At 35.5% G+C, this 23,173-nt stretch overlaps 5 protein-coding genes across 12 annotated transcripts; 4 read left to right on the top strand and 1 right to left on the bottom strand.

Annotated features, from left to right (window-relative positions):
- The first annotated feature begins 3,017 nt into the window (after positions 1-3,017).
- Positions 3,018-5,686, top strand: LOC127244285 (F-box protein At2g32560-like). Its single transcript, XM_051264754.1, has 5 exons — positions 3,018-3,605; positions 3,711-3,790; positions 3,900-4,078; positions 4,398-4,472; positions 5,206-5,686. Exons 1-5 carry the CDS (start codon positions 3,066-3,068, stop codon positions 5,391-5,393), a joined length of 1,062 nt encoding a protein of 353 aa, XP_051120711.1. The 5' UTR covers positions 3,018-3,065; the 3' UTR covers positions 5,394-5,686.
- A 228-nt stretch (positions 5,687-5,914) lies between these two features.
- LOC127244286 (Holliday junction resolvase MOC1, chloroplastic-like) lies at positions 5,915-8,452 on the top strand. Its single transcript, XM_051264756.1, has 6 exons — positions 5,915-6,373; positions 6,561-6,666; positions 7,040-7,092; positions 7,388-7,519; positions 7,629-7,701; positions 8,016-8,452. Exons 1-6 carry the CDS (start codon positions 5,957-5,959, stop codon positions 8,105-8,107), a joined length of 873 nt encoding a protein of 290 aa, XP_051120713.1. The 5' UTR covers positions 5,915-5,956; the 3' UTR covers positions 8,108-8,452.
- Positions 8,453-8,968: 516 nt separating this feature from the next.
- Positions 8,969-14,207, top strand: LOC127244282 (GDP-mannose transporter GONST1). 3 transcript variants are annotated; one of them, XM_051264751.1, is made up of 11 exons: positions 8,969-9,132; positions 9,577-9,747; positions 10,622-10,856; positions 10,999-11,138; positions 11,433-11,562; positions 11,732-11,830; positions 11,959-12,113; positions 12,234-12,350; positions 12,433-12,530; positions 12,611-12,667; positions 14,034-14,207. In XM_051264751.1, exons 1-10 carry the CDS (start codon positions 9,122-9,124, stop codon positions 12,652-12,654), a joined length of 1,200 nt encoding a protein of 399 aa, XP_051120708.1. In that variant the 5' UTR covers positions 8,969-9,121; the 3' UTR covers positions 12,655-12,667; positions 14,034-14,207. The 3 variants fall into 3 exon arrangements, with proteins under 3 accessions (XP_051120708.1, XP_051120707.1, XP_051120709.1); XM_051264750.1 differs by lacking the exon at positions 14,034-14,207 and having other exon boundaries at positions 12,611-12,805; XM_051264752.1 differs by lacking the exons at positions 8,969-9,132; positions 9,577-9,747; positions 14,034-14,207 and having other exon boundaries at positions 10,678-10,801; positions 12,611-12,805.
- LOC127244284 (stomatal closure-related actin-binding protein 1) lies at positions 14,064-17,657 on the top strand. The gene is made up of 13 exons (XM_051264753.1): positions 14,064-14,206; positions 14,588-14,881; positions 15,089-15,217; positions 15,380-15,472; positions 15,582-15,722; positions 15,845-15,913; positions 16,020-16,103; positions 16,190-16,370; positions 16,516-16,632; positions 16,709-16,767; positions 16,843-16,977; positions 17,049-17,198; positions 17,407-17,657. The coding sequence occupies exons 2-13, from the start codon at positions 14,600-14,602 to the stop codon at positions 17,452-17,454; spliced, it is 1,488 nt and encodes a 495-aa protein (XP_051120710.1). The 5' UTR covers positions 14,064-14,206; positions 14,588-14,599; the 3' UTR covers positions 17,455-17,657.
- LOC127244281 (CBL-interacting serine/threonine-protein kinase 3-like) lies at positions 17,614-21,982 on the bottom strand. Of its 6 annotated transcripts, none has more exons than XM_051264748.1 (15): positions 21,761-21,978; positions 21,457-21,529; positions 20,729-20,958; positions 20,557-20,619; positions 20,403-20,474; positions 20,130-20,237; positions 19,975-20,055; positions 19,848-19,901; positions 19,637-19,762; positions 19,457-19,546; positions 19,233-19,355; positions 18,924-19,148; positions 18,755-18,811; positions 18,590-18,664; positions 17,614-18,328 (listed from the first exon to the last, which is right to left on the bottom strand). In XM_051264748.1, exons 3-15 carry the CDS (start codon positions 20,906-20,908, stop codon positions 18,197-18,199), a joined length of 1,386 nt encoding a protein of 461 aa, XP_051120705.1. In that variant the 5' UTR covers positions 20,909-20,958; positions 21,457-21,529; positions 21,761-21,978; the 3' UTR covers positions 17,614-18,196. The 6 variants fall into 6 exon arrangements, with proteins under 6 accessions (XP_051120705.1, XP_051120704.1, XP_051120703.1 ...); XM_051264747.1 differs by having other exon boundaries at positions 21,750-21,978; XM_051264746.1 differs by having other exon boundaries at positions 20,729-20,942; positions 21,761-21,977.
- Positions 21,983-23,173: the final 1,191 nt, after the last annotated feature.

Genomic DNA, 23,173 nt, shown 5'->3' on the forward strand with positions numbered 1-23,173 from the left:
TACACAAATTTTATTTTATTTTTACTTTTAATTATTTCTCAAAAGTTTCAAACTTTATATTACTTTTAAAAAATATACATTTATATATGATCATAGTAAATATAAATTCTTATTATATTAGATAATTATTTAAATTAAATAATTTCCAAATTCTAGCTAAAAATGTCAAACACACCAAAAATGTTTTTGTTTAAGTGTGTCTACATTTCATGGTTTCAATTTGTGTATGCATCATATATGAGTTTGTTCACTTTATTTTTTTAATAATATTATTTTTATGAATATTATTAAAAAATACATTACATATACGTGTTAGTCTAATATATATATAATATATGTTTTATTTATTAAAAAAACAACAATTTAATATAAAATATTATTTTTATATTGTTAATATAATTTTTTACGATCTAATTTAAAAAACACATCAATTAAAAAATACAAAGTAAACACAACTCTTATTTTTTAAAATTCATAACATTAAATATTTACAGTCGCATATAAAATTATATTAATTTTTTTTTTATATAAAATTGTCGTCATAGTTGTATGTTTTATACTCTTTTCGTCCATTTACAAAGTTTAGATTTATTTTTGGCGCGGTGTTTAAAAAATAACAGTATTTTAATAATAAGTAGTTAAAAGTAGTGTAATGACATTTTTGCCCTTATTTTTTTTTTAAAAAGTAATGATGTGATGTAAAGTAAGGGTATTTGTGGAAAAAAGTAGGGTATTTAATGAAATATTAACTTTGTAATTTGACGTTTCAAAATAAAAATATGTAAACATTGTAAGTTGACGGATGAAGTACTATTTATGTCTTCTTAAAAATATGTTCAAACTTTTGAACAAATTTTTTAATATGAATATGTATTTTTTGTTACTTTCTGTATTCTATAGTAACAAAAATTTTAAAAAATAGTATGAATTTTTAAAAAAGAACATTCTACAGATATAATAAAAAATTGAATATATTTTTAGGTGACAGCAATATTCGATATTGGAGACTAAAATACCTTTTTCTTTGCAACATCTCACATCTAGAAAGGAAAAAATATTTTAGTATTTCTATATAAAAAAATAATATGATATTTTACTAATATTATAAATTCTATTTTTATTGAATAAAAATTATATCTATTATTTTTTAGAAATTTATATAACAAAATATATCAATCTCTGACATACAGGGGGAAACGAATCCTAAAGAATCGAAGGTAGAAAAGGAAAACCCATAAAAAAAAATGACATTAGTAATGTGGATATGATTATTGTGGATCTTCATCTGCCAATCAATATTGAGTCACGCTGGCAGAATTATTATTATTATTATTACTCTCGCAACATTTCTTTTTTGTTTGTTTCAAACTTACTGCAATATTTCTAAATTAAAAAATAATTAATAATATTTTTATACATATATTAATATACATTTCCCTTTATCCAATCATATTACTTAAATAAAAAAAATAAATAATCATTTATCTCTCCAATCACATAACTTAATATCCAAATTATCTCAAATTACCATACTTAATACTTCCCACCTAAATTTCCGTTCTAAACATAAATGTTAGCACAATGTTTGGGAGTATTATTTACTAGTGTGTTGCTGGGTGGACATAAAATGATATGACACGACACGACACGACACCACCCCACCCCACCCCACAAGACAAGACCACATTCCCCATTTATTTTCTAATTTCATATTGCGTGCTAAATTTTTTTTTGGCCGTCTTTCGGTGTGTTTTTTATTTTTTAAGCTATTTTTTTTTTTAAAAAAATTAATATTAAAATAATTTTTGATAAAATATTTTAAGAAAAAAAAAATGGAAAAGCTAAATTACATTAGTAAAAAATCAGAATTTGGTATAAAAGATACAAGATCAAATTCATTTATATTCCTATTTTATTTCTTGTTTTATAAAATTTATTTAAAAGTATATATGCTTTTCTTTTTTTCTTCTTTTTCTTTCCTTTTTTTGATAATATTGAATTCGCAGGCAAAATTTCGAAATATCAAATTTTTTAATGCATGACCTAACAATAAAAATACTACATTTTAGGAGTATTATTAACATTAGTACAATATCAGATTCTATTTATTTAATATTTATGTATAACTATTTCTATAAAATAATCAATTTTTTTTATAAAATATTATATTTAAAATTTTATTCCAAAAAAAAAAAAGTTAGCATCCTGAACACATCAAATTTATTTATTTAATTATTTGTACATCTTTAAAAAAAATTGAATGTGTTTTAAAATAGTTTTTAATATTTCAATTTAAAAATAAACACTAATTATAATATATAATATTTTTTTATACAAAAATTGAAGAAATAAATTTAAATACACAAAAGATTATACCTTACTAATTTAAATTTTCTTTTCAAATTAGAGGTGATTAAATTGGAGGCCAAATCCCTTGTTTCAATTTTTTTATTTTTTATTTTCTTATTCCAACAAATAAACTAATTACATTTGTCATAATAAATACAAATAGATAGTATAAGTGTAATATTTAGTTAGATTTAGATATATCTTTTAAATTTCAATCTTTATTATTTTATATTTTTCGCCTTTTAAAAATATACAAAAATAAAATAAATATTATATCAAATATTTATTTTTATATATATTTCTTATCATGTTACTATACAAATTTTGTAAAAATCAATTATTTTTATACCAATGTCACTTGCGAAACTATATAAAAAAATTAAATACATTCATTTTTTTTTTTTATATATATATATAAAATGCTATTTCTGAAACTCCCTAAGTCATTTTAAAGACAAAGAATTTGGTGCCATTAAATTGGTAACGTGAAAGTGATCAGTACAGTATCATCCTGAGTGAATATCCTAAACTAATCTTGATCTCACATATAAGTAGAAATACGGTCGTGGATACGTATAGTTACAAATGTACGTATATATATACGTATTTGTGGGTGGACTTGTTTTTAAATAAATGCTTCTCTTCCTCTTCGTCTCCATCGTCATTAATCACTGCTACTCTTCTTCTTCTTCTTCTTCCTCCTCTTTCTCTCTGACATGAAATTCCTCAATCCTCTCTCCTCTCTCTTCACCCACATCAAATCCTCTCTCCTCTCACTGCTTCCGCTCCCGGAGAAAAATCCTACATCCGAACCCGCGCCGGCGCCGGACATGTCGCCGCCGTCCTTCCTCGACCTCCCCGATCTCGTCCTCGAGTGCATTCTCCAGAAGCTTCCATCGGAGGGGCTCTGCAGAATGGCCGCCGTCTGCACCGCCCTCCGCGGCATGTCCGCCGGAGACCATCTCTGGGAGGGCCATCTCCGCCGCAAATGGGGCAGTATCATCAGCCCCAACGCGCGCCGAGAATGGAACCTACTTCGAGAAGCTTCTAGAAGATCCGCCAGCGTGAGGGAGAAAGGCGTCGCCTTGGTCGACTACCTTATCCATTTGTGGCCGCTCGCATTGATTAGATCTTCCGGCTTAACCTCCAATCCCGCCGGAAAAACCAATTTCCCCCCGCCGGACTCTGTCATGTCCTGGTATCTCGCTCTCGAGCGCGGCGATTTTTGGTTCCCCGCTCAGGTCTACAACCGCGAGGTTATTATTGCTTCCTCAATTTCAATTTCCTTACATCTGCAATTCCTATTCGACTCTCCGCCGTTTGTTCGACTACGAACTAATTTAGCTTCATCTTCTTCGCAGAACGGTCACATCGGATTTATGCTGTCCTGCTACGACGCCGAGCTCCGCTACGACCGCCGCAGCGACACCTTCCAGGCGAGGTAACTGCTCATTCACCGACGCACATATACAAACATGTTCAGACTCATTGAATCCGAATTCTCCCTTAGCTTCGGTTAGGTTGTAATGGAATTGAACATTCTTTCACAGATATCCGCCGCACGGTCGGAGAATGAGCGCGATAGAGACCGGCGTGACGTGGAACCGTCTCAGAGCACCTCCGGTCGAAACTTCACCGCACGATCTCCATATCTCCGATTGCCTGAAAGAGCTCCAACCAGGCGATCGGATCGAAATCCAATGGCGACGAAACAAGGAATTCCCATACGGTAATAACAACTTCACTCCATACATGTAAAATTTTCTTACTCACCTAAGAATATTCCTCCGATTCTTTCCTTCTTGGAAAGTCGATAATCCACTAAACCGTCATATTTGACTATCGTCTTCCTCGCTGTTGTACTTTTGGCAACTAACCTTCGATCATCCCACACGTGCTTTAAAGATTCAAATAAAAGTTAGGCAGCCATTCTTGTTAGGTCAAGTGTCATTACCTTTAAAAAAAGTTCAAAAAAACAAAGCACCAAATCGAATCAAAGATACGATCGAATCCTTGCTGATGAATATGTTCTACATTTGCACAAGCAGGTTGGTGGTATGGCGTCGTAGGCCACTTGGAAACATGCGACCGGAACCCCCAATATTGTCGGTGTGGCGATAACGGTGAGTTCTTCTCATATTTCGACACAATTTATCTTTGAATCATGTTATTATCCTTATGTAGGTTCTTAACTTAGAAGTAATTTCATCGAGATAATACACTTTGGCTATGTCTACTTTCGTATGAGCTTCTATGATCGTATATATTATATGCAATTCTAGTAGTATGTATATTCTTGGTAGGCCATCGTATGATTCCCATTTGCTGTGCACGTGGGGTCGCACGATCAATTTCCACAACAGCTCATCCTTAGTTTTGCTATGTTCTGTCCCGACATTAGATGAGTGGTGCATCGGTGGATCATCTGAGGCCAGCCATTGATAGAAACATGCTTTTCTTTTTCATCGTTTCCCCCTTTTTCGTCACATCCATTTGGTATGTGGAGATTGAAATGATTCTTGTTCTTGATACTATTGGTGGTGCATTCTTGTCTATCTTTATGTGCTGCATCTTTGTCTGTTTTCTAGTCAGTCGCCATGCTTTCCTGCTTCTTGTTGATTGGCTGGACGGCCATCCTTTTCTTTTTCTTTGTGCTGTCGCATCGAAATCCCTCTAAGCTTATTGGATCATTTTTATTTCTCATGGGGTCGATGATGAGTAGATTGTTACGCAACCTGCTCGTAGCATTCATACAGCTTAGGCCTTGTTTGGAGTGGTTCTAAATGAGTTGTTTCTAGCAATTTCTTTATTCTAGCTTATGGAATACAATTGCTTGTTGTGTATTCGCTCAAACAGACACTATTGTTCTCGAGTTCAACCAATACATGCGAGGATCGCGTTGGAGGATGAAGACTGTACACCGGAAGGATCACCGGGAAGAAGGAAATGAAACCGATGGATTTTATGGTGGGATAAGAAAACTACATAGCAATGACGAGATTTCCACGTGGGAGAAGCTCTGGCCGACGCAGGTATTGGAGTGAGACACCGATAGCCAACTATTGTACATAATTTTTATCGCGGGTTGGATGTCCCTACCAGGACAAAATTGGTGGATGGATTGTGTGCGTGTTTAAGATCCACAAACTTATAAATTTTTAGAGCGGGAGAGAGGTCGATGCTTGAGGCTAGACTCAGCGCATGTACATTATCGAGTTCGCCCATTAGATGTATCATTCAAGACTCTGAAAAATCAAATTTATCACTAGAATGTCGATCTACGGGGAATATTTGAAGATTTGGTTATATGAAATGGCTTCTACGAATAGTTCGATCTTTTTTCAGAAAATGTTATATTTAAATTACTATTAAAATTAATAGTTACATTGCCATGATGTTGTCAAGATAAACGAAATTCGATCTTTAATCTTCAGTGAGACCCATAAATTGTTCTTAAAAAATAAATTTCTTCAATTTCTGTTGAGCAGTTGTGTTATTGGGCTGCACCCATTAGCAGTTAGGCCCAAATTGAGGCCCATAAAGAAGGATATTTAAATGTCGTGTCTTTCTTGATTCTTACACGAATCCTTTGTTTCTTGAAATATTAATGGAAATTTTTGCGGGTGAGCGTATCCAAATCTTCCCTCCAAAACCCCAACGTTTGATGATAACCACTGTCTCCCCCAAGCTCTCTCCGCCGTTCCTCCGCCGCCTCACTCCCACAGCATTCAAGCTCTTTACTGTCTCTGCAGCACCAGTTGCGCCGGAAACCGCTACAATCTCGGAACCGTCGACGCGGAGCCCTGCATCGCCGAATGGAAGGAGGAGTAGAAATGCGAATTTAGATGGAGAACAACTGAAATTGAACTGGCTGAAGTCCCTCTCTTGCCCTACGGCAGAAAATAGTGGAAATCGAGAATTGGAAGATTCTGGAAGCGCCACTGCGGACTCCGGTTGGGTTATCGGAATAGATCCGGATCTTTCCGGAGCCTTGGCCGTTTTGAAGCCGGATAATTCTGCGGAGGTATCGTTTCACTGAGCTGTTGCTGTTGTGCATAATAATTGTAATCTAATTGCTCTGCGGCAGCTGCCGTATCTTAAACCCTAACACCCATTTGCAATGCCTGCATTGAAACGGTTTTGAAATTCGTTAGGTTATTCATTGTTTGTTGGCATGTTCCTTACAGCTGTTGTCTTCTTCTATTTTGTAGGTATTTGATTCCCCTCACTTGAAAATACTGGTTGGAAAAAGAGTTAGGAAGCGCCTGGATGTGAGATCGATCATTCAGTTGCTTAAAACTGTTGATGCTCCAATGGGTACATACTATACCTATGTCACATTTCCAAGATAACTTCACTTGAACATCATGAAAGTAGCGGCAATTGTAGATTCATCACTCCATTTTAAAACTAGAAATAGCCTCTAAAGATACTTTCAAATATTGCAGTCTTGTTTTGCTAAAGAAGGTTGAATTTAGTATGAATTAATGGCATGTGAAGGCAAATAAGGCAGATTCTCGGGTCTATATTGCTTGCTTCTCTGCTACCTGTGCAAATAAGTTAATGGCTTGGAAGGTGGGTTTATCCCACGTCCAATTTGGAATGTGAAGATTGCATATAGTGTATTTGGGTTTGAATATCATCAAATTCTGACTCTGATTTATAATTTACCGCGTTTGTTGTCTTTCAGGAACCACTGTATATTTAGAACAGTCGACTCCTTTTCCTCAAGATGGTAAGCAGGTTGGATTCTCTCCCTTGAGAAAAACTGGTCATTGTTAGTTCTTCTAATTTAAAATTTCCATCGAGAGTGTTATGCTTCTCTCATATATTCCATATATACGTGTTCTAGTTTTTCAGTGCTACTCTGTTGAAGCATCTCCATCAAACAATTGCTTGTTTTTCCTTCTTTAAAAATGTGAAATCTATAATGTTTTGTATTTTACGTGCCTCGTAAATAGATAAATAAAATTGTATGCAACACTTCTGGTTTTGTTCTGGGAATGATTTCTGAGGTATTATCTTTCGTTGCTGGAAGGGATGGTGGAGTGGAGGATTTGGATATGGACTTTGGATTGGAATCCTTGTTACCTCAGGATATACTGTTGTTCCCGTCCCGTCATTCTTGTGGAAGGCTGAATTCAAACTTTCAGGAAATTGCTCGACCAAGGTTGGCTCATATCTTTAGTGACATCTTGAAAATGTCTTTCGTCATTTTTTACCAGCACATCTGTTTTTAACAATATAGTAAGAAATGGTGGTCTCATTCACATGAGCAGGATGATAGCAGACAGCTCGCTTCCGAACTATTTCCTGCTCTTTCGTCTTCCTTCAAACGGAAAAAAGACCATGGTGAGCTTCTTGTATCAAATGATTGAACACATTTTTTCAAAATAAGAAAATCATTAGAGCTTCACTATTAGTCAATTCCACTTATAGATCCTAGCGGCATTGGGAAATGAAGAACATCTCAGCATTCTTGCTTATAGGAAACTATAATTATCAAAAAGTTGACATTAATGATAAGTTTTAAATCATGGAACTAAAATTACAATAGGAATGAATATTTACTGTGGTTTTGTTGGGTTGTGTTCGATCTTGGAGCAAATATGCCTTTTGCAAGTCTTCATTGTATTCTTGATGCATCTAATATTTGGGTCATGTAGGTCGCGCCGAGGCGCTTCTCATTGCAGCCTATGGTCAACGACTAAAGGCTAACCGCGAATCATCGCCCATCTTGGACTCTTTGATTCCATAGGAACGGAAGGGTTGTTAAAGAAGTCACCGTGCTAGGTAAGTTGATAATGGCCTGTCAAGGAGAAAAACAAGGTACATTGTCCCCGGCATTTGTAAAACAATCATTATTGCAAAATGCCTAGACATTTGGATTCATCAAAGCTATAACTAGGAAATTCGCCAAGGACTTCTTGTATGCTAATTTTCTGCTCTGAGATTTGGCATAAAGCTCGGACCTCGTCTTCTCGGCAACAAGATCACCCAGCTTCGTATCGATGAGATCGCGAGATATCTCGATATAATCATATCTATGCACACTATGAAATCATACTTGATGGAAGCTAGGCTAGGAATGATTCTGATTATAAATTTATTTTGAAATCACAGCACACGGATTTGTTGGCCAAAGGCAGATTCGAAATAGGACAGGACAGGACACTGTCCTAAATCCTAATAATTTGGACTTGGCCCAACCCTAAATGGGAGAAAAGTGCCCTAAAACTATGGTTGAATTGAATATCTGCCGAACTTGACTGCCTATTGACCCTTTCAAGCATTGAATAATTGATCAATTCAATTCAATGCCCTCCCTGTTCTTGGTTTCATCTATTTTCAAGAAAGGGTTTGAGGGATAAAATGACAAACAGTATCTCATTAAATAAATGGCGGCTTTGTAATAAAGGAATCTAAGCATGTGACAAAAGCCTAAATTAATGTAATAAGGCTAACGTTTTAGTTATGACACAGATACGGCGTCGTATTGGGAGGGCAAAATTACATATTTATCTATTTGAATTAAAAGCTCAAACGGGAATATCTGTTTTGTATAAATATTAGAATGTAATGATAAAAATTCTGAAATTCCCACTCAGTTGACTTTTCCTCTCTCTCTCTCTCTCTTGTTCAATTTGCGAGTATGATATATATTGTACTCTACGAAAAAGTAGCTTAGCTCATCTGGGTTTTGATCGAAAGGATTCAATAGTTTGAACATTGGAGGGACGCGCTCATTTCTTCTTGTTCTTGCCATAGATAGATGACTCAAAGGTTGTTGCTTTCTTATTCTTACCCTTGTTTTTGAGTGTGATGCAATCAGAAGAATATTTTAATTCGGCTATGTTTCGAAAAGCTTGTTGCTTATTGATGGATGATTGTGTTTGTTTTTAGGGATTTAGAAGTAGTGACCACTTCCCTTTCTTTGATTAGTTACAGACAACATGGGTTTATTGTGATCTTTCCGAATTGTTTGCTATTTATAAGTTTCCTTTCCGAGAATTAGTTTGGCGATTACGTAAGTTACTGTTAGATAAATTGGCTGTTTCTTGTTGTTCTTCTGATTAGTTTTCGACTTCTTGTTCAATGTTTATGGTGGGATTTCTGCTGCACGATTCTATTCTGGATTCGTTTCTGTTTTCTATTTGAGCTTTTAGTAATTCCCACCAAGTTTTACAGCTGATGTTTATTCCCTTTTTTATTTTTTTCTAATTGTAGGGAACTGCCCAAAGGTTCTTCTTTAGAATTTTCAGAACCAAATTTGAGGAGCAATATAACTTTGGGCATCGACATCGAATCGCCGAGAGGTGAAAGGAGCCTGAAAAACCATCAGTTAAGCACTTCGTGGGATCAAGTCTCGAGTCCAGTTAGAAGAGAATTAGGCAGCAGGTATTGTTTTTGTTTCCTTTCTTTTAGCAGATTTTAGCTTCTTGGATTTGCATAGCAGCATACATGTGCTATTAGTTCATGTTTGGATGCCACGTTGACAGACCGGTTGATTTAGTTTTGATGTAACATTTCAATTGTTTGCTGATCAGGAATTGGACAATTTGATATGATCAGGAGTACTTTTCCTTTTGTCGTTTTTAGATTCATTATGGTGATCCTACAAACATCTTTGAAACTGAAACATGAAACCCAGCAAAAACATAGTAAACAATATTCAATCTAACCGACCAATTATGAATTGATGTTGGTTTTCATTAGATATGGAAAGTTTGAAGAAATATTTGATGAGTCGAAATTCTGAAATTTTTGGCTCAAAATATTAGACCTTATGTAATGCATTTTCCTGGCCTCAAATGATGTATTTCAGTGAGCCACCAATTACTCTTTCATCTACCAATAAGACCATAAAGATGGAGAGTGCGATGTTTGCTGAAAAAGACCATTTTATTGCTTTCCTCATCCTTGCTTAGGATAAAAGAAAGAGTACCTGTTGTTATTCAGGCCCAAAGATAAAAAGAAAAAATAGCTGACTATGTGAAGCAAATGTTGTCTACAATCAATTGGATTTTCATCTTGCTTGTAGTTCAAAGTGTTGGCTTTTTTGGATTGTTTGCATATTTAGTATTTGATGATCGAAGAGCTGGCAGTTAGGGCATACACAAGCAACTACTTAGTTGTTAAATTTCAAACTTTTGAAAGCTTCTTATTACCAAACAACTTCAAAATTGAATTAAATGCTGCACTGGCAATTTTTTTAATTATTATTTGCACTTGTTTTGATGATAACAGTTGATTCATGATCTGCAATCTCCAGGTCTTTGTCAGGGATGAAGTCTCCAAGTAATAATCATGAGACTGATTTAGAAAATGGGAGGTTAGAGAAGAACACCGAGAAGGCAATTCGAACCCGAAAAGGGTTTTCCTTACAGAATCAGGCCCTGTTATCTGGCATCGCTTATTGTTTTTCCTCCTGCGGCATGATATTGGTTAACAAGTATGTCCTCTCCAGTTATGACTTTAATGCTGGAATATCTTTGATGCTGTACCAGGTTACCCTTCTGTATAATATCCTCATTTGCTTGTTGCGATTACTTTTCTACAACAATCAATACCAATCTTTTCATCACTCATTTTCAACAGAATACCAGTCAGTAATATCTGTACTAACGACGTACTATCTCATGCTGGCAGAATTTTGTATCAGTAGTAGTAGTTTCAATTTTGAGTTTACTTGGTGTGATTACAACGGAACCACTCACATGGAGATTAATCAAGGTCTGGTTGCCGGTCAATTTCATATTCGTTGGGATGCTTGTCACTAGCATGTTCAGGTACTACTATCACCTTCCAAATTTGTTCTTTTTTCTTGCACATTTGCTCAAAACTTACAAACAGTCAGTGTGCTATGGTCATTTGATTAATCTGTATGAAAATACTCTCATGCTGTATTATTTGTCTATTGATGGTTTTCTCCTCGTTGATTATATTCCTTTTTACCTGTCAGTTAGCATAATGTGAACATAATTGACTTTTTTTGAGTCTTTTAACAAGAATTGTATGGAGTCGAAGTTTAAATAATTTCTTCTACAAAATGTTTCTCACGCATTATCTATGTTCATTTTCAGTCTGAAGTACATAAATGTTGCAATGGTCACTGTCCTAAAGAATGTTACGAATGTTATAACGGCTGTTGGTGAAATGTATTTATTCAACAAGCACCATGATAACAGCGTTTGGGCTGCTCTTTTTTTAATGGTACGACGTATACCCTTTCTAGTCTATTAATTTAAATTTTGGTAAAGCCATGTTACAGGCATTTGTTAGAACATTTGCAGTCGATCCTAGCTATTATCTATTGTTAAGTCTTTCACAATTATGCGATAAATTGGATTTGCCTATGAAGGTTGTGCACTTTTATATGCAGATCATTTCAGCAATATCGGGCGGATTCACGGACCTCTCATTTCATGCCATTGGATACACTTGGCAGTTCTTCAATTGTTTCTTGACTGCATCATATTCTGTGAGTAATTTTTTCCGGTCATAGGCTATGACTATCAGAATCGATGAGTTTACTTCATATCACGGTCTTAATTTTGTTTACAAAGTATGCAGCCTTTGACTATCGAAATGGAAATGATTTTATTGCAGTTGAGTCTGCGTAGGATCATGGATACTGCCAAACAAGTCACTAAATCCGGAGAATTGAATGAATTCTCGATGGTCATGCTAAACAATAGCCTATCATTACCTCTCGGAATTTTCCTTGTCATTGCCTTCAATGAAGTCGATTACCTTTTACAAACGTAAGCATTTGGTTCAATATATTGTTTTTGATTTTGGTTGGTTGGTTGGAAATGAAAAGAGAATGATGCATGATGGCAATAATCATCGCAAATTCTTACTGGTTGTTTTTGTCGGGACAGCCCACTTTTGAGATTGCCCAGTTTCTGGCTGGTAATGACATTCAGTGGATTCTTGGGTTTGGCTATCAGCTTCACTTCCATGTGGTTTCTCCATCAAACGGGAGCTACGACGTACAGGTAAGCTGCGGATCGCTGCTCTCTTACCACATTTTGGATCGACTTTGTGTATCTTGGTTGATATATTTGTCTGTTTATGCAGTCTTGTAGGGTCTCTGAATAAGATCCCTCTGTCTGTTGCCGGCATTCTGCTTTTCAAAGTCCCGACGAGCTTGGAAAACTCGGCTAGCATATTATTTGGTATTGTATTGTGTTGTGTTGTGTTTGTGAGGAGAATTTGAAGTTGGAGAATGAGACTAAGTTTGGTTTTTGTTTTGTAGGATTGTTGGCGGGTGTGATGTTTGCTAGGGCAAAAATGCGTTAAGACAGTCAGCCAGGTGAGAGATGATGAGATATGATTTTTATTTTTTTTTTTCTGTTTTATGTTATAACCTTAACCTTAACCTTACCAATTTTGTGTCTGTAAAAATATGTTGTAAATTTGAGGATGAATGAATGATCATCAAATTTTATGAGTCATGGAATGAATGAATAGATACAGATACAGATACAGGCATTGGGTGTGTTTGTATAATTTGAGGGTTGTGTCTTTTGAATTTGGGAGGGGACAGAGTGCTGTCTCTCTTGAATCTGACCATAAATTACAAAATTCAATATAAATGATAATTAAAAATACAAACGAGCAAAATGAAATTAGAGCATAGGAGAAGTGAGTTAATTAATTGATTAGGAGAAATCTTTATTTTCTTTGAGTCCAACATAAAATTGTGGATTGATAATGATTTTCAATATGAGTATATTTTTTTAAGTTGATTTAATTTTTTATTTAAATAACAATATCAATAGAATACTTTATAAGAATAAGTAATACTAGTACTAAGTAGTATATTTTATATAAAGAATTATATCAATAATAATTGTATTTTTTAAAAAAGTAAAAATTAAACTTCAAAATAATACACATATTTATTCGGACAGGTATCATCAATCAACCCAAAGAGTCGCAAGACGCACAAATTTTATGTACGTACGTGCGGTAGTTGAGAAAGGCCCATCATTATCATCATACTATAATATATGGAGGTTGAACTAAGCCCAAATTTCATAACTTTATTACATAATTTTGAATTAATAGAAAAATGATATAAATAAATAAAAGATAAATAGAAAATACACAAGTGTTAGTGTAGAAATGAATGGATGGGACCATTACCATTACATTATTTAAAAATGAAATTTTGCAGTCTAAGCAAATACTACAAGTATACAACAATCAATCACATTCACATAACACTTTCTAAGTAATAATTTATAATTAATGAATTGGTTATTAAAACTCACTTTTCTTTTATAGATATACATAAGTGAGCCTTATTTATTAAATACTAATTTATGGTCTGCACTTCATACAGCTAGCTATCGTCAACATTATTATTATTATTATTATTATTACAATCAACAAAACACAACAACTATCAACTTTTTATATATAAAAACAGAAGAAATAAATTAAGACCATACCATATAATATATACATAAGTATATAAAATACTATTTATTTATACGCACCAAAAAAAAGAAAATATTCATTTCCAGAGGGACATGGATTTGTTCATTATTGATAGATACGTACAAATATATGCATACATACAGACTGCGTGTATTACACGTATATGCTACGCTGAAAGTGTACAGTAGTACAGTGTAAGATTTGTTGTGTGTATCACTGTTTCTGCTCTACAGCAACTTTAGAGAGAGAAGGGGGGAGGGTTTGCCTTTTGTCGTTCAAAAAGCCACAAGAGTTTCCCCTTTACCTTCTTACCCGTCGTTCGCACTCTACATTCAACTGCTCTAGCTGCCGATCCAAACTTCGACGCGGAAGAATCGCACCAAATTTATCCTATTGTGTATCATCTGTGAGTAATTTCTTCGTTTTGTTTTTTCGATTTCTGCGCTTTCTGTAAAATGGTTGTTAGGGTTTTGAATTCCCTTTTTGTCTTCTACACTTGTTATTAATCACTGCCCCAGCATTTTATCGATCTTCGTATGGTTAATGACTTTCCTGTGTTCTTAGGTAGTTTTGATTATGAGTTATTAGATTTCTCGTTGATACGGAATTGCTAGCGAGTAAAAATGATCCTGATATGCATTTTGCGTTTCCTTTTAGATTTGAATTACTCTGAATTATCTTCGTTTTGAATTCCATCTTAGAGAGGGTAAAATGCTATTCCTAGGGTTTGTTTATGCCTTTTTAGAATTAGTGATGTTAATGGCGGTATTTTTGACAAATGCTGTAGGAAAACTACAAGATGACTAGGCTTGGCCGCGGTTTCAGTTACACAATGCAAAAGGATGCTGTGTCTCCAGTGTCAGCTGATGTGGTCTTCGCCTCGAGCCGATTCCCCAAGTATAAAATTGGGGCAAACAATGAGATTGTGGAGGTGAAGGCAGATGCCACCACATTATCTGCCAAAGAAATGGTTGCTCGAGAAACTGCACTGATGCTGGAGCAGCAACAGCGCCTCTCTGTTCGTGATCTTGCTAGTAAATTTGAGAAGGGCTTAGCTGCGGCTACTAAGTTATCCGACGAGGTCTGTTTTCATGGTTTTATATATATATATATATATATGTATGATTGGATAATAGATTGATGTTTATGTTTATAGCATAATGATTTGTGAGTATAGCTAAGTCTTGAATAATCATAGAATAGACGAATTTTATAATAACGTGAAAATGAGAAAATATATGTTCATAGATATGTGCATCTGAGGTAAGTTGTAACATTTTGGTTTCAGGCAAAGCTCAAAGAGGCAGCTTCGCTGGAAAAGCACGTCCTTCTGAAGAAACTCAGAGATGCTCTTGAAGCACTGAGAGGACGTGTAACGAGCAAAAACAAAGATGATGTGGAGGACGCAATTGCTATGGTAAGTTATTGTCCAAACTTTTCGACAATCCACGCCATTGATAATTAATTCTATGGTTGTGGTAGAGTGATCTCTTTATTTGACCAGTACTTAGTAAGAAGAATTTGTATTCATTCATACCGGACAATCTGTTGCCATCTGTCAATACATTTACATTTCCAGGTTGAAGCTTTAGCCGTTCAACTAACACAGAGAGAAGGAGAGCTAATTCAGGAAAAGGCTGAAGTGAAACGGCTTGCAAGTTTCTTAAAGCAGGTAAAATCGTGACGTGTGTCACTTTTATAAATACGAAGGAGAAAAGTGCAGTTTGTCTTTTACGACAAGACTTAAACGCTATTTGTCATCCACATATGATCTCTTGCAGGCTTCGGAAGATGCTAAAAAGCTCGTGGATGAAGAGAGGGCATTTGCACGGGCTGAAATTGAGAATGCGAGAGCGGCCGTACAGAGAGTGGAAGAGTCCCTACGGGAACATGAACAAATGTCGAGGGCATCAGGAAAGCAGGTCCTATCGAGAATGTTCCATTCACATTTATAATATAAATGAAAAAGACAAGATATATGCACCACATAGTCTGTTCAGAAAAAATTTATTACCCCATGTTTGGCTTCTTTTCTATTAATCAGGACTTGGACGAGCTGATGAAGGAGGTTCAAGAAGCTAGACGAATCAAAATGCTCCACCAGCCTAGTCGGGTAACGTCGCCAAGTCCTGATTCTTTACGACATTGGATTTTACATAAAAAAAATTCTCCCTTTCTCACAAAATCTTCTTCTTACATGGCTCCCATCTTTGTTGCAGGTTATGGACATGGAACATGAGCTTCGCGCATTAAGGATCCAACTCGCAGAGAAGTCCAAACACTCCCAGCGCCTCCAGAAAGAGGTTGTTCCCCCCACCTGCAAACTATTTGTTTGAAATAAGTTCTTGATATATTCGTATCTCTGAATGTACTTTTCGCATCTTGGCAGCTGTCAATCAGCAAGAAGGGGGACAAAAACACATCCCATTTGTACGAAATCGATGGCACGGTGGCATTGGGCTCGTACCTACGAATATATCCATGCTCCGACAATGCTCCAGATCTTTCTGAGTGCACTATTCAGTGGTACCGCTCGACATCTGAGGATGGAAAAAACGAGCTCATATCAGGTACGGTAGTATCAAACTAAATGCAAATAACTTGTATAATACCTCCTGCTCGAGGTGTGCCAAAAATGCATAAATGAATACGATGGACTTGAAAAAATCAATCATAAAATTACATTTCTACACGATTGGCTTTACACTACATTAGGGGCCACAAAATCTGTATATGCGCCGGAGCCCTTTGACGTTGGGAGAATACTGCAAGCAAATATTCTGATCAATGAGAAAACCGTAACTGTGACGACCTCTGCTCCTATTGATCCAGGTGTGACGAATTTACAAATTTTTATCGATTTTATGTTTTCTACTTTAATGTATGTGTTACACATTCGACCACACAGCTGCTGGATTGGGGAACTACGTTGAAGCATTGGTACGCAGGCATGACACTGAATTCACGGTACTGTTTTTCCGCCTTGGCTTGGCTTTCAAGAACCTCTGCAAATCGACTTCTGATGAACAAATCCCCTTGTAGGTTGTCGTTCTACAGACAAATGGAGTCGACCACCCGTCCCAGTCCATCCACATATTGCACGTGGGAAAGATGAGAATGAAACTCCGCAAAGGGAAAACAACGTTAACCAAGGAATACTATTCCAATTCTATGCAGGTATTTTGCGGCATTACAGTCTTGAAATTCATCGATGGTTGTTAAAACTTTCGTTTTTCCATTTCCGTCAGCTTTGTGGGATTAGAGGCGGTGGAAATGCCGCGGCTCAGGCCGTGTTCTGGCAAGCGAAAGCCGGGGAATCATTCATATTAGCTTTCGAATCCGAGAGAGAAAGAAACGCCGCCATCATGCTTGCTCGAAGGTTCGCATTTGACTGCAATGTGAGTATATCATCCAAACCTTGAACTTGATGGATCAATAGTTTCTTGGATTAAACTAGAAACACGCCCTTTGCGTTATATGATTTACCAAATATATATCCCTTTTCATTTTCAAATAATTCACTTGTTTTGGCGCTCCTATATTGAAAAAAAATAAAAAAAGATAAATAATTCTGAACAGCCTTCCTCCATAACTATGGATTAACAGATAATGCTTGGTGGACCAGACGACAGATCTGCAACAGGATCTTCTTGATATATATATATATATATAAATTGTAGTCATAAGCAATTTTTAGTGTATTATTGGTAAGCATTTATTGTTATGATTTTTTTCAATGCTTTGAAATGATGTCTTGGTTTGGTGATTGTGTCAGTTAGGCATTTTTTTAGAAGTTGCCTTGATCTGATCTGATTTTTCTTTTTTTTTTTTGGGTTGGGTTTTAATGTATTTCTTTGATGATGCTCTGATTGTGACTGTGTATACCTATACCGTTGTGGTTCTTGTATTATTTTAACTACCCTTTTTTCTCTTGATTGTTACTATGATTGATTATGCATTTTCAGGTTACTATATGTTAATTATCTTGTATAAATGAGGTGTTCTGTTCATGTCCTCACCAATCCCATTATTAATTTCTTATAGTAAAGTCAATATTCCAAGTGAACAATACACAGCTGGTTAGTAAGTGTCACTCCTGAAACAAATATACATTAATACATACATGTATGCACAATTGAATTGAATTGAATTGAATTGTTGTGCTGGGACGACAACAAACAATGTAATAACACAACAAGACTACCTATTCTTACATGCACTAATATTTATTAGCTACCCATTCCCATAATGGGACAAAAGCCAAGCCCAGATTAACAAAAGAATGAATAATAATAATAACAGCACCACCAATTTAACAAATCTACATTAAATCACACACACAGAGAAACTGAGACTGACAGACTGGAAGTGAAACATAACCTAACCAGTCAGTCAGTCAGACACTCTGGCTACAGCATTTGATTTGATCATCATCATCATCTTCTTCATCTTCATCTTCTTCTTTTTCTTCTTCTCCTTCAGCTTTCCAGACAACATCCTCCAGGCTTGTTGAAAGCTTCTTATAAAACTGCATAAAAAACAACAAAAAAAGAAAGGTTGTGTGTGTGTGTGTGTTGTCATTACAATTTACAAAGAAACAAAACAAGGTTTCGGCCTGAATTAAATTTGGAGGTTCGAACTCAAATTTAACTAATATTGGGTACAATGTTTTGCAAAAGTATATATAGTTTAGAGTACTAAAAAACTGGATAAAAACTCAAAAGAATCACAAGAAGTTTGTGTGTATATATATGTATATATTTGGGTTGGGTTGGGTAGGGTAGGGTACCTTGTTGAACTCCAAGGTATCTCCCTTTGCCTTTTTAACCTCAACGACATGCAAGCACGGGGCCACTTGAAATACCTAATAAATAACCACAACATAATATAACACACTTATGATCCAGATCAGAACACTCACTCTTCATTCACTACTCACTCAATATCATCATACCTCAGTGGCAACGTTGAGATTGCCTTTTCTTCCTGCTTTCGAATTTTCGAGCCTCATCTGGAACAAACATAACATAATCAAATCAAGAAGAGGATGACACTCACAGAAACAGTATTATGCAAAAATAACACATGAAAAGAAGCATGCCCAAACTTTCACAATCGCTAACCTTGTAGTTCTTCTTGTGCACATCGAAACCGAGAGGCTTTGCAGCTTGTTCAATTTTCTTCACTATCTCATTTGCTGTGCACTTACACGAGAATCTTGTTTCCTTCTTGTATCCCTCTTTCACGCCAATTAGGTTCTCCAGATTGAGGCCTTTCGACATTGAAATTAACTCAAAAGCATTCATTGCAGTTGGCTGCTCTTCCTTCTTCTCTGTTACATGAAATTCCTGTCCAAAACTTGCCTGAGCTTCTCTCACATCTTTAATCAAAATTCGACATTAGTAAAACACTGATTGGAACAATAAACTCACCTCAGAATCCTTAAACACTGCCTCGACATCATCCAAATTTGCATCTTCTTTCTCATAAAAAACTGCAGCTTTGTAATCTTTCTTAAACCACTTGTCCTCCAAAATTTCAGGGATCGTAATACGCTGAAGACAGGAACATAAAAACACAACCGTAATGAACATTCTGTTGAAACTAATCCACTAAATAACTCACAAGTTCATTGTGTTCAACACAGTTTCCTTACTTTGAGAGGATTTGGCTCCAAGATCCGAGTGATGAACTTCATTGCACCGAAGGAAAGCCATGGAGGGCAAGTGAACTGGGCCATGGATATCTGTTCATTTCAGACCAGATTGATTCACTGAGTGATCCAAAGTATAAATGGATCAACCATACAAATAAATGAACTGCAAGAAACGCCAACCTTCTTATATAGGTTCATAACATTATTGTCGTCGAAAGGCAAGTAACCAGCAAGCAATACGAAAAGTATGACTCCACATGACCACAAGTCAGCAGTTGCTCCATCGTAGCCTCGATCATTGAGAACCTATGCAAATGTTCATTACATCAACTCGATCATGCAAGAAATTAGATACGGTAGTAAATAAATATACGTGGATTGTACTAACTACCTCAGGAGCAACATAATTTGGAGTTCCACAGGCAGTATGCAGCAATCCATCGTTCTGCCAAATCAATTTCAGAAGAGTTATGTTTTCATTTCATTCATTTGTACTGGAGATTATGGTGCTTATTTACCTCTGCTTGCTGCGACAGAGCACTTAATCCGAAGTCGGAAACTCTGAGGTTTCCAGCAGCATCCAGGAGCAAATTTTCTGGCTACAGCGGCGAATAAGTATAAGATGCTGTGAAATTCTGTATGGATAGAATAGTCGACAAGTCGCACCGGTTACCTTTAGATCTCTGTGGAAGACACCCCTGCTATGGCAATAGTCAACAGCATTGATAAGTTGCTGAAAATATTTTCTTGCTTCATCTTCTCGCATCCTTCCATGGTTTACCTTCGCAAGCACAGATTTTTATTTCCATAAGAACAATAACCTTTAACTAACAATTAAGATATCATTTCAGTAGATTCAGGCTGAATGTTAGTTCAGAAAGGAATGAATCATGAATCATGATAGAGGAAATGTAAAATTTGTGATGGGAGCACATTCTTGTCTTACAATTTTGTCAAATAGCTCTCCTCCTGTGACGAATTCCAAAACGATGAATATCTTGGTTTTGCTTGCCATCACCTAAAAGACGGCAAGAAGATAAATTGATGGAGACATGTCCAAACTTGTGTAGGCTTGTAAGAGAGACAGATAAAACAAATACCTCGTACAATTGAACAACATTGGGGTGTTTTATCAATTTCATTGTCGATATCTCCCGCTTAATCTGCACGAATCCATAACCAGGAAGGGAGTTAACAAGCTACAAACTATAAAGTGTAAACAACTTTCACTGAAAACTTTAGACTTGTATTTCATAGAAGGTGAAGAATAACCTGCTCAGATATTTTGTGCTTAAGAACCTTATCCTTGTCAATAATCTTGATGGCCACAGGTTCCCCTGTCTCAGAGTTTCTAGCGAATTTCACTTTAGCAAATGTGCCCTCACCAATCGTCCTGCCGATCTCATACTTGTCGATTTTTCGCTTAATTTTGGACTGACTATTACGCAACATGTCACCTCTAGATCAGGCACCCTTATTCTGCAATCTGCAAATACAATTTTCTGAAATCGGAAACCTTGAAATTAAGATCATCAATGCGACTGCGCCTCAGCTCAACAGAGCATAACATAAAATAATAAGCATTAATATGCTAAAAGTTCAAACTAAACAAGATTCTCGACTTTCTTCTCCTTTCTTATCTTTTTCTAAATCATGGTAGTTTGTACAATGTGATTCATGGATAAAGTGACCGAATCAACAAATGATCAGCTGCAGCAAGCAATGAATTTAAAGATAACACAGGTGAGTGGTGACAGAGCCCTTTGTCGAAAATGGGAATGGATTGGAAGATGGGGAAAAGTCACACCACCAACAAATGGGCGTGTGTATGCATATGAATCGTTGATGACAGCTGCCTATCCATTGAAAGAAATTTTAAATATTCAATACTCCACATTAGGATATTTAATTCGTTACTCAGATAAAGGACATCAGGCTGCAATATAATTAAGGAACAGCACACCTTTTCTTCATCAGTATAACCAAAAGTAACATCATACCTTCAATTCTGGTGAAGAAATCCTCAGAATAGAAACACTCTCTAGTTTCCGCACGCAGATCACTTTCAAATGTCTACACACACAGATATAATATACATATATATAGCCACGCTAGAAAGCAACTGTGCTCACACAAATAATGAATCAACAGCTGAATCATAAATTCGCCAGCGGATAAGAGAGCACAAAAAGTGGATATACATTAAAAATAATAAAATTATGCCATGATTGAAGCTTAGAAGTGAGTGAGTATCATTAAAGTGGCTTTTCGAGGGAGAATGGGTCAAATAAACCTTCCAAAGACCTTCAATGATGATTCGGCAAAGGCTGACCCTCATAGCAGGCGAAAGAAGTGGACGTCAGTCAATCCAAATCCATCTAATCGGCCATCAGGAGAGGAAAACTGCAACGAAGACGCAGAGAGCGTCAGGAATTCACCCTCATCAGTTGTTTTTTGCAAAGCAGTCATTTCATCTGTGAATGGTGATAACCGTCTCAGAAAATTCAATTTCTGGAAGCTTCCACAGAACAAAACCGCACGCGGGTGACTGTCCGTCACGCCGTTTCCATGTGTACCAACTGACTGGAAGGCCGTGTTTGTTTTGTATTCAGCTTTAAAGTCTAAATTATCCATCCATTACACTGTTTCAAATTGCTGAGACAAACATGGCGTTAGCTTGCCACGGTTCACCTTACACCGTTCCCCACATGACCTCTTTTTTTTTTTTTATTTAAAACTTCTCAATTTTTTATAAATTAATTTTAGTTAATATAATACTAATACTAAGTTAAAATACCAACGATATTATTTATACAGAAAATAATATAAATTAATATTACAAAATACATACAGTGTTCATAATAAAAGGGAGAGGGAGTATTTTATTTAATTTGATCGTTCAGAAAATAAATCATCTCAATCTAGAGTAAGCCATGCAATTGATTGGTCCAAAAGTGAATAATTTAATGCAGTAAAGTAAAACATATGGACCACGTGATTTGGGCCAATAGGATATGCATCTCGGTATTATTATTTTATATTGGTTAAAAGCTTAAAATACTTATCATTTAGAAATAAATATTAAAGTATTAAAATATACAAATCATGAATAGCACTCATAGAATCTATGCAAATGGGCCTATTTGGATTTAAATTTAGGACAAAAAATAATTTCAAAATAGGCCCATTAAAAAGAGAAGCCCAGAATAGTCACTCATATTGGCCAAGCCCAATAAGAGTTAGTAAACGACAAAGCTAGTCACATTTTTCGTATGGATGTAGAATTAGTTACAGATAGAGACAATCCTCTTTGTATATCTACTCTCTCTCTCCTTACAAATTTAGTAAATGTTTTTTAGGTATACAATTATATAAATAATTTATATATTTTTCAATAATTAAATTCAACAGTGAAAATATGATAATAATTCCCAATCTAACACATAAAATATAGGTAATTAGTAATGACTTGAATTAATACAGTTATATAAATTGTTAGCATATGCATATGTTTGTATCATATATTATATGTCATCCCATATTAATTGACTATTGAGATTAATGTGCTATGTGACACCATTAATTATTTAGAATCAATCTGTTTCACTTATAATTCTAATAATTGAAGTTTTTTTTTCTTTGTTTAAACAAAAGTTTGTGGAAATAGTTTCGAAGAATTTTGAAAATAGGAAAAATTTTAATATGTTTATATAATAT

The sequence above is a fragment of the Andrographis paniculata genome, unplaced genomic scaffold, assembly GCF_009805555.1.
Source record: "Andrographis paniculata isolate CXL003 unplaced genomic scaffold, ASM980555v1 Contig9END, whole genome shotgun sequence".
Taxonomy (NCBI): domain Eukaryota; kingdom Viridiplantae; phylum Streptophyta; class Magnoliopsida; order Lamiales; family Acanthaceae; genus Andrographis; species Andrographis paniculata.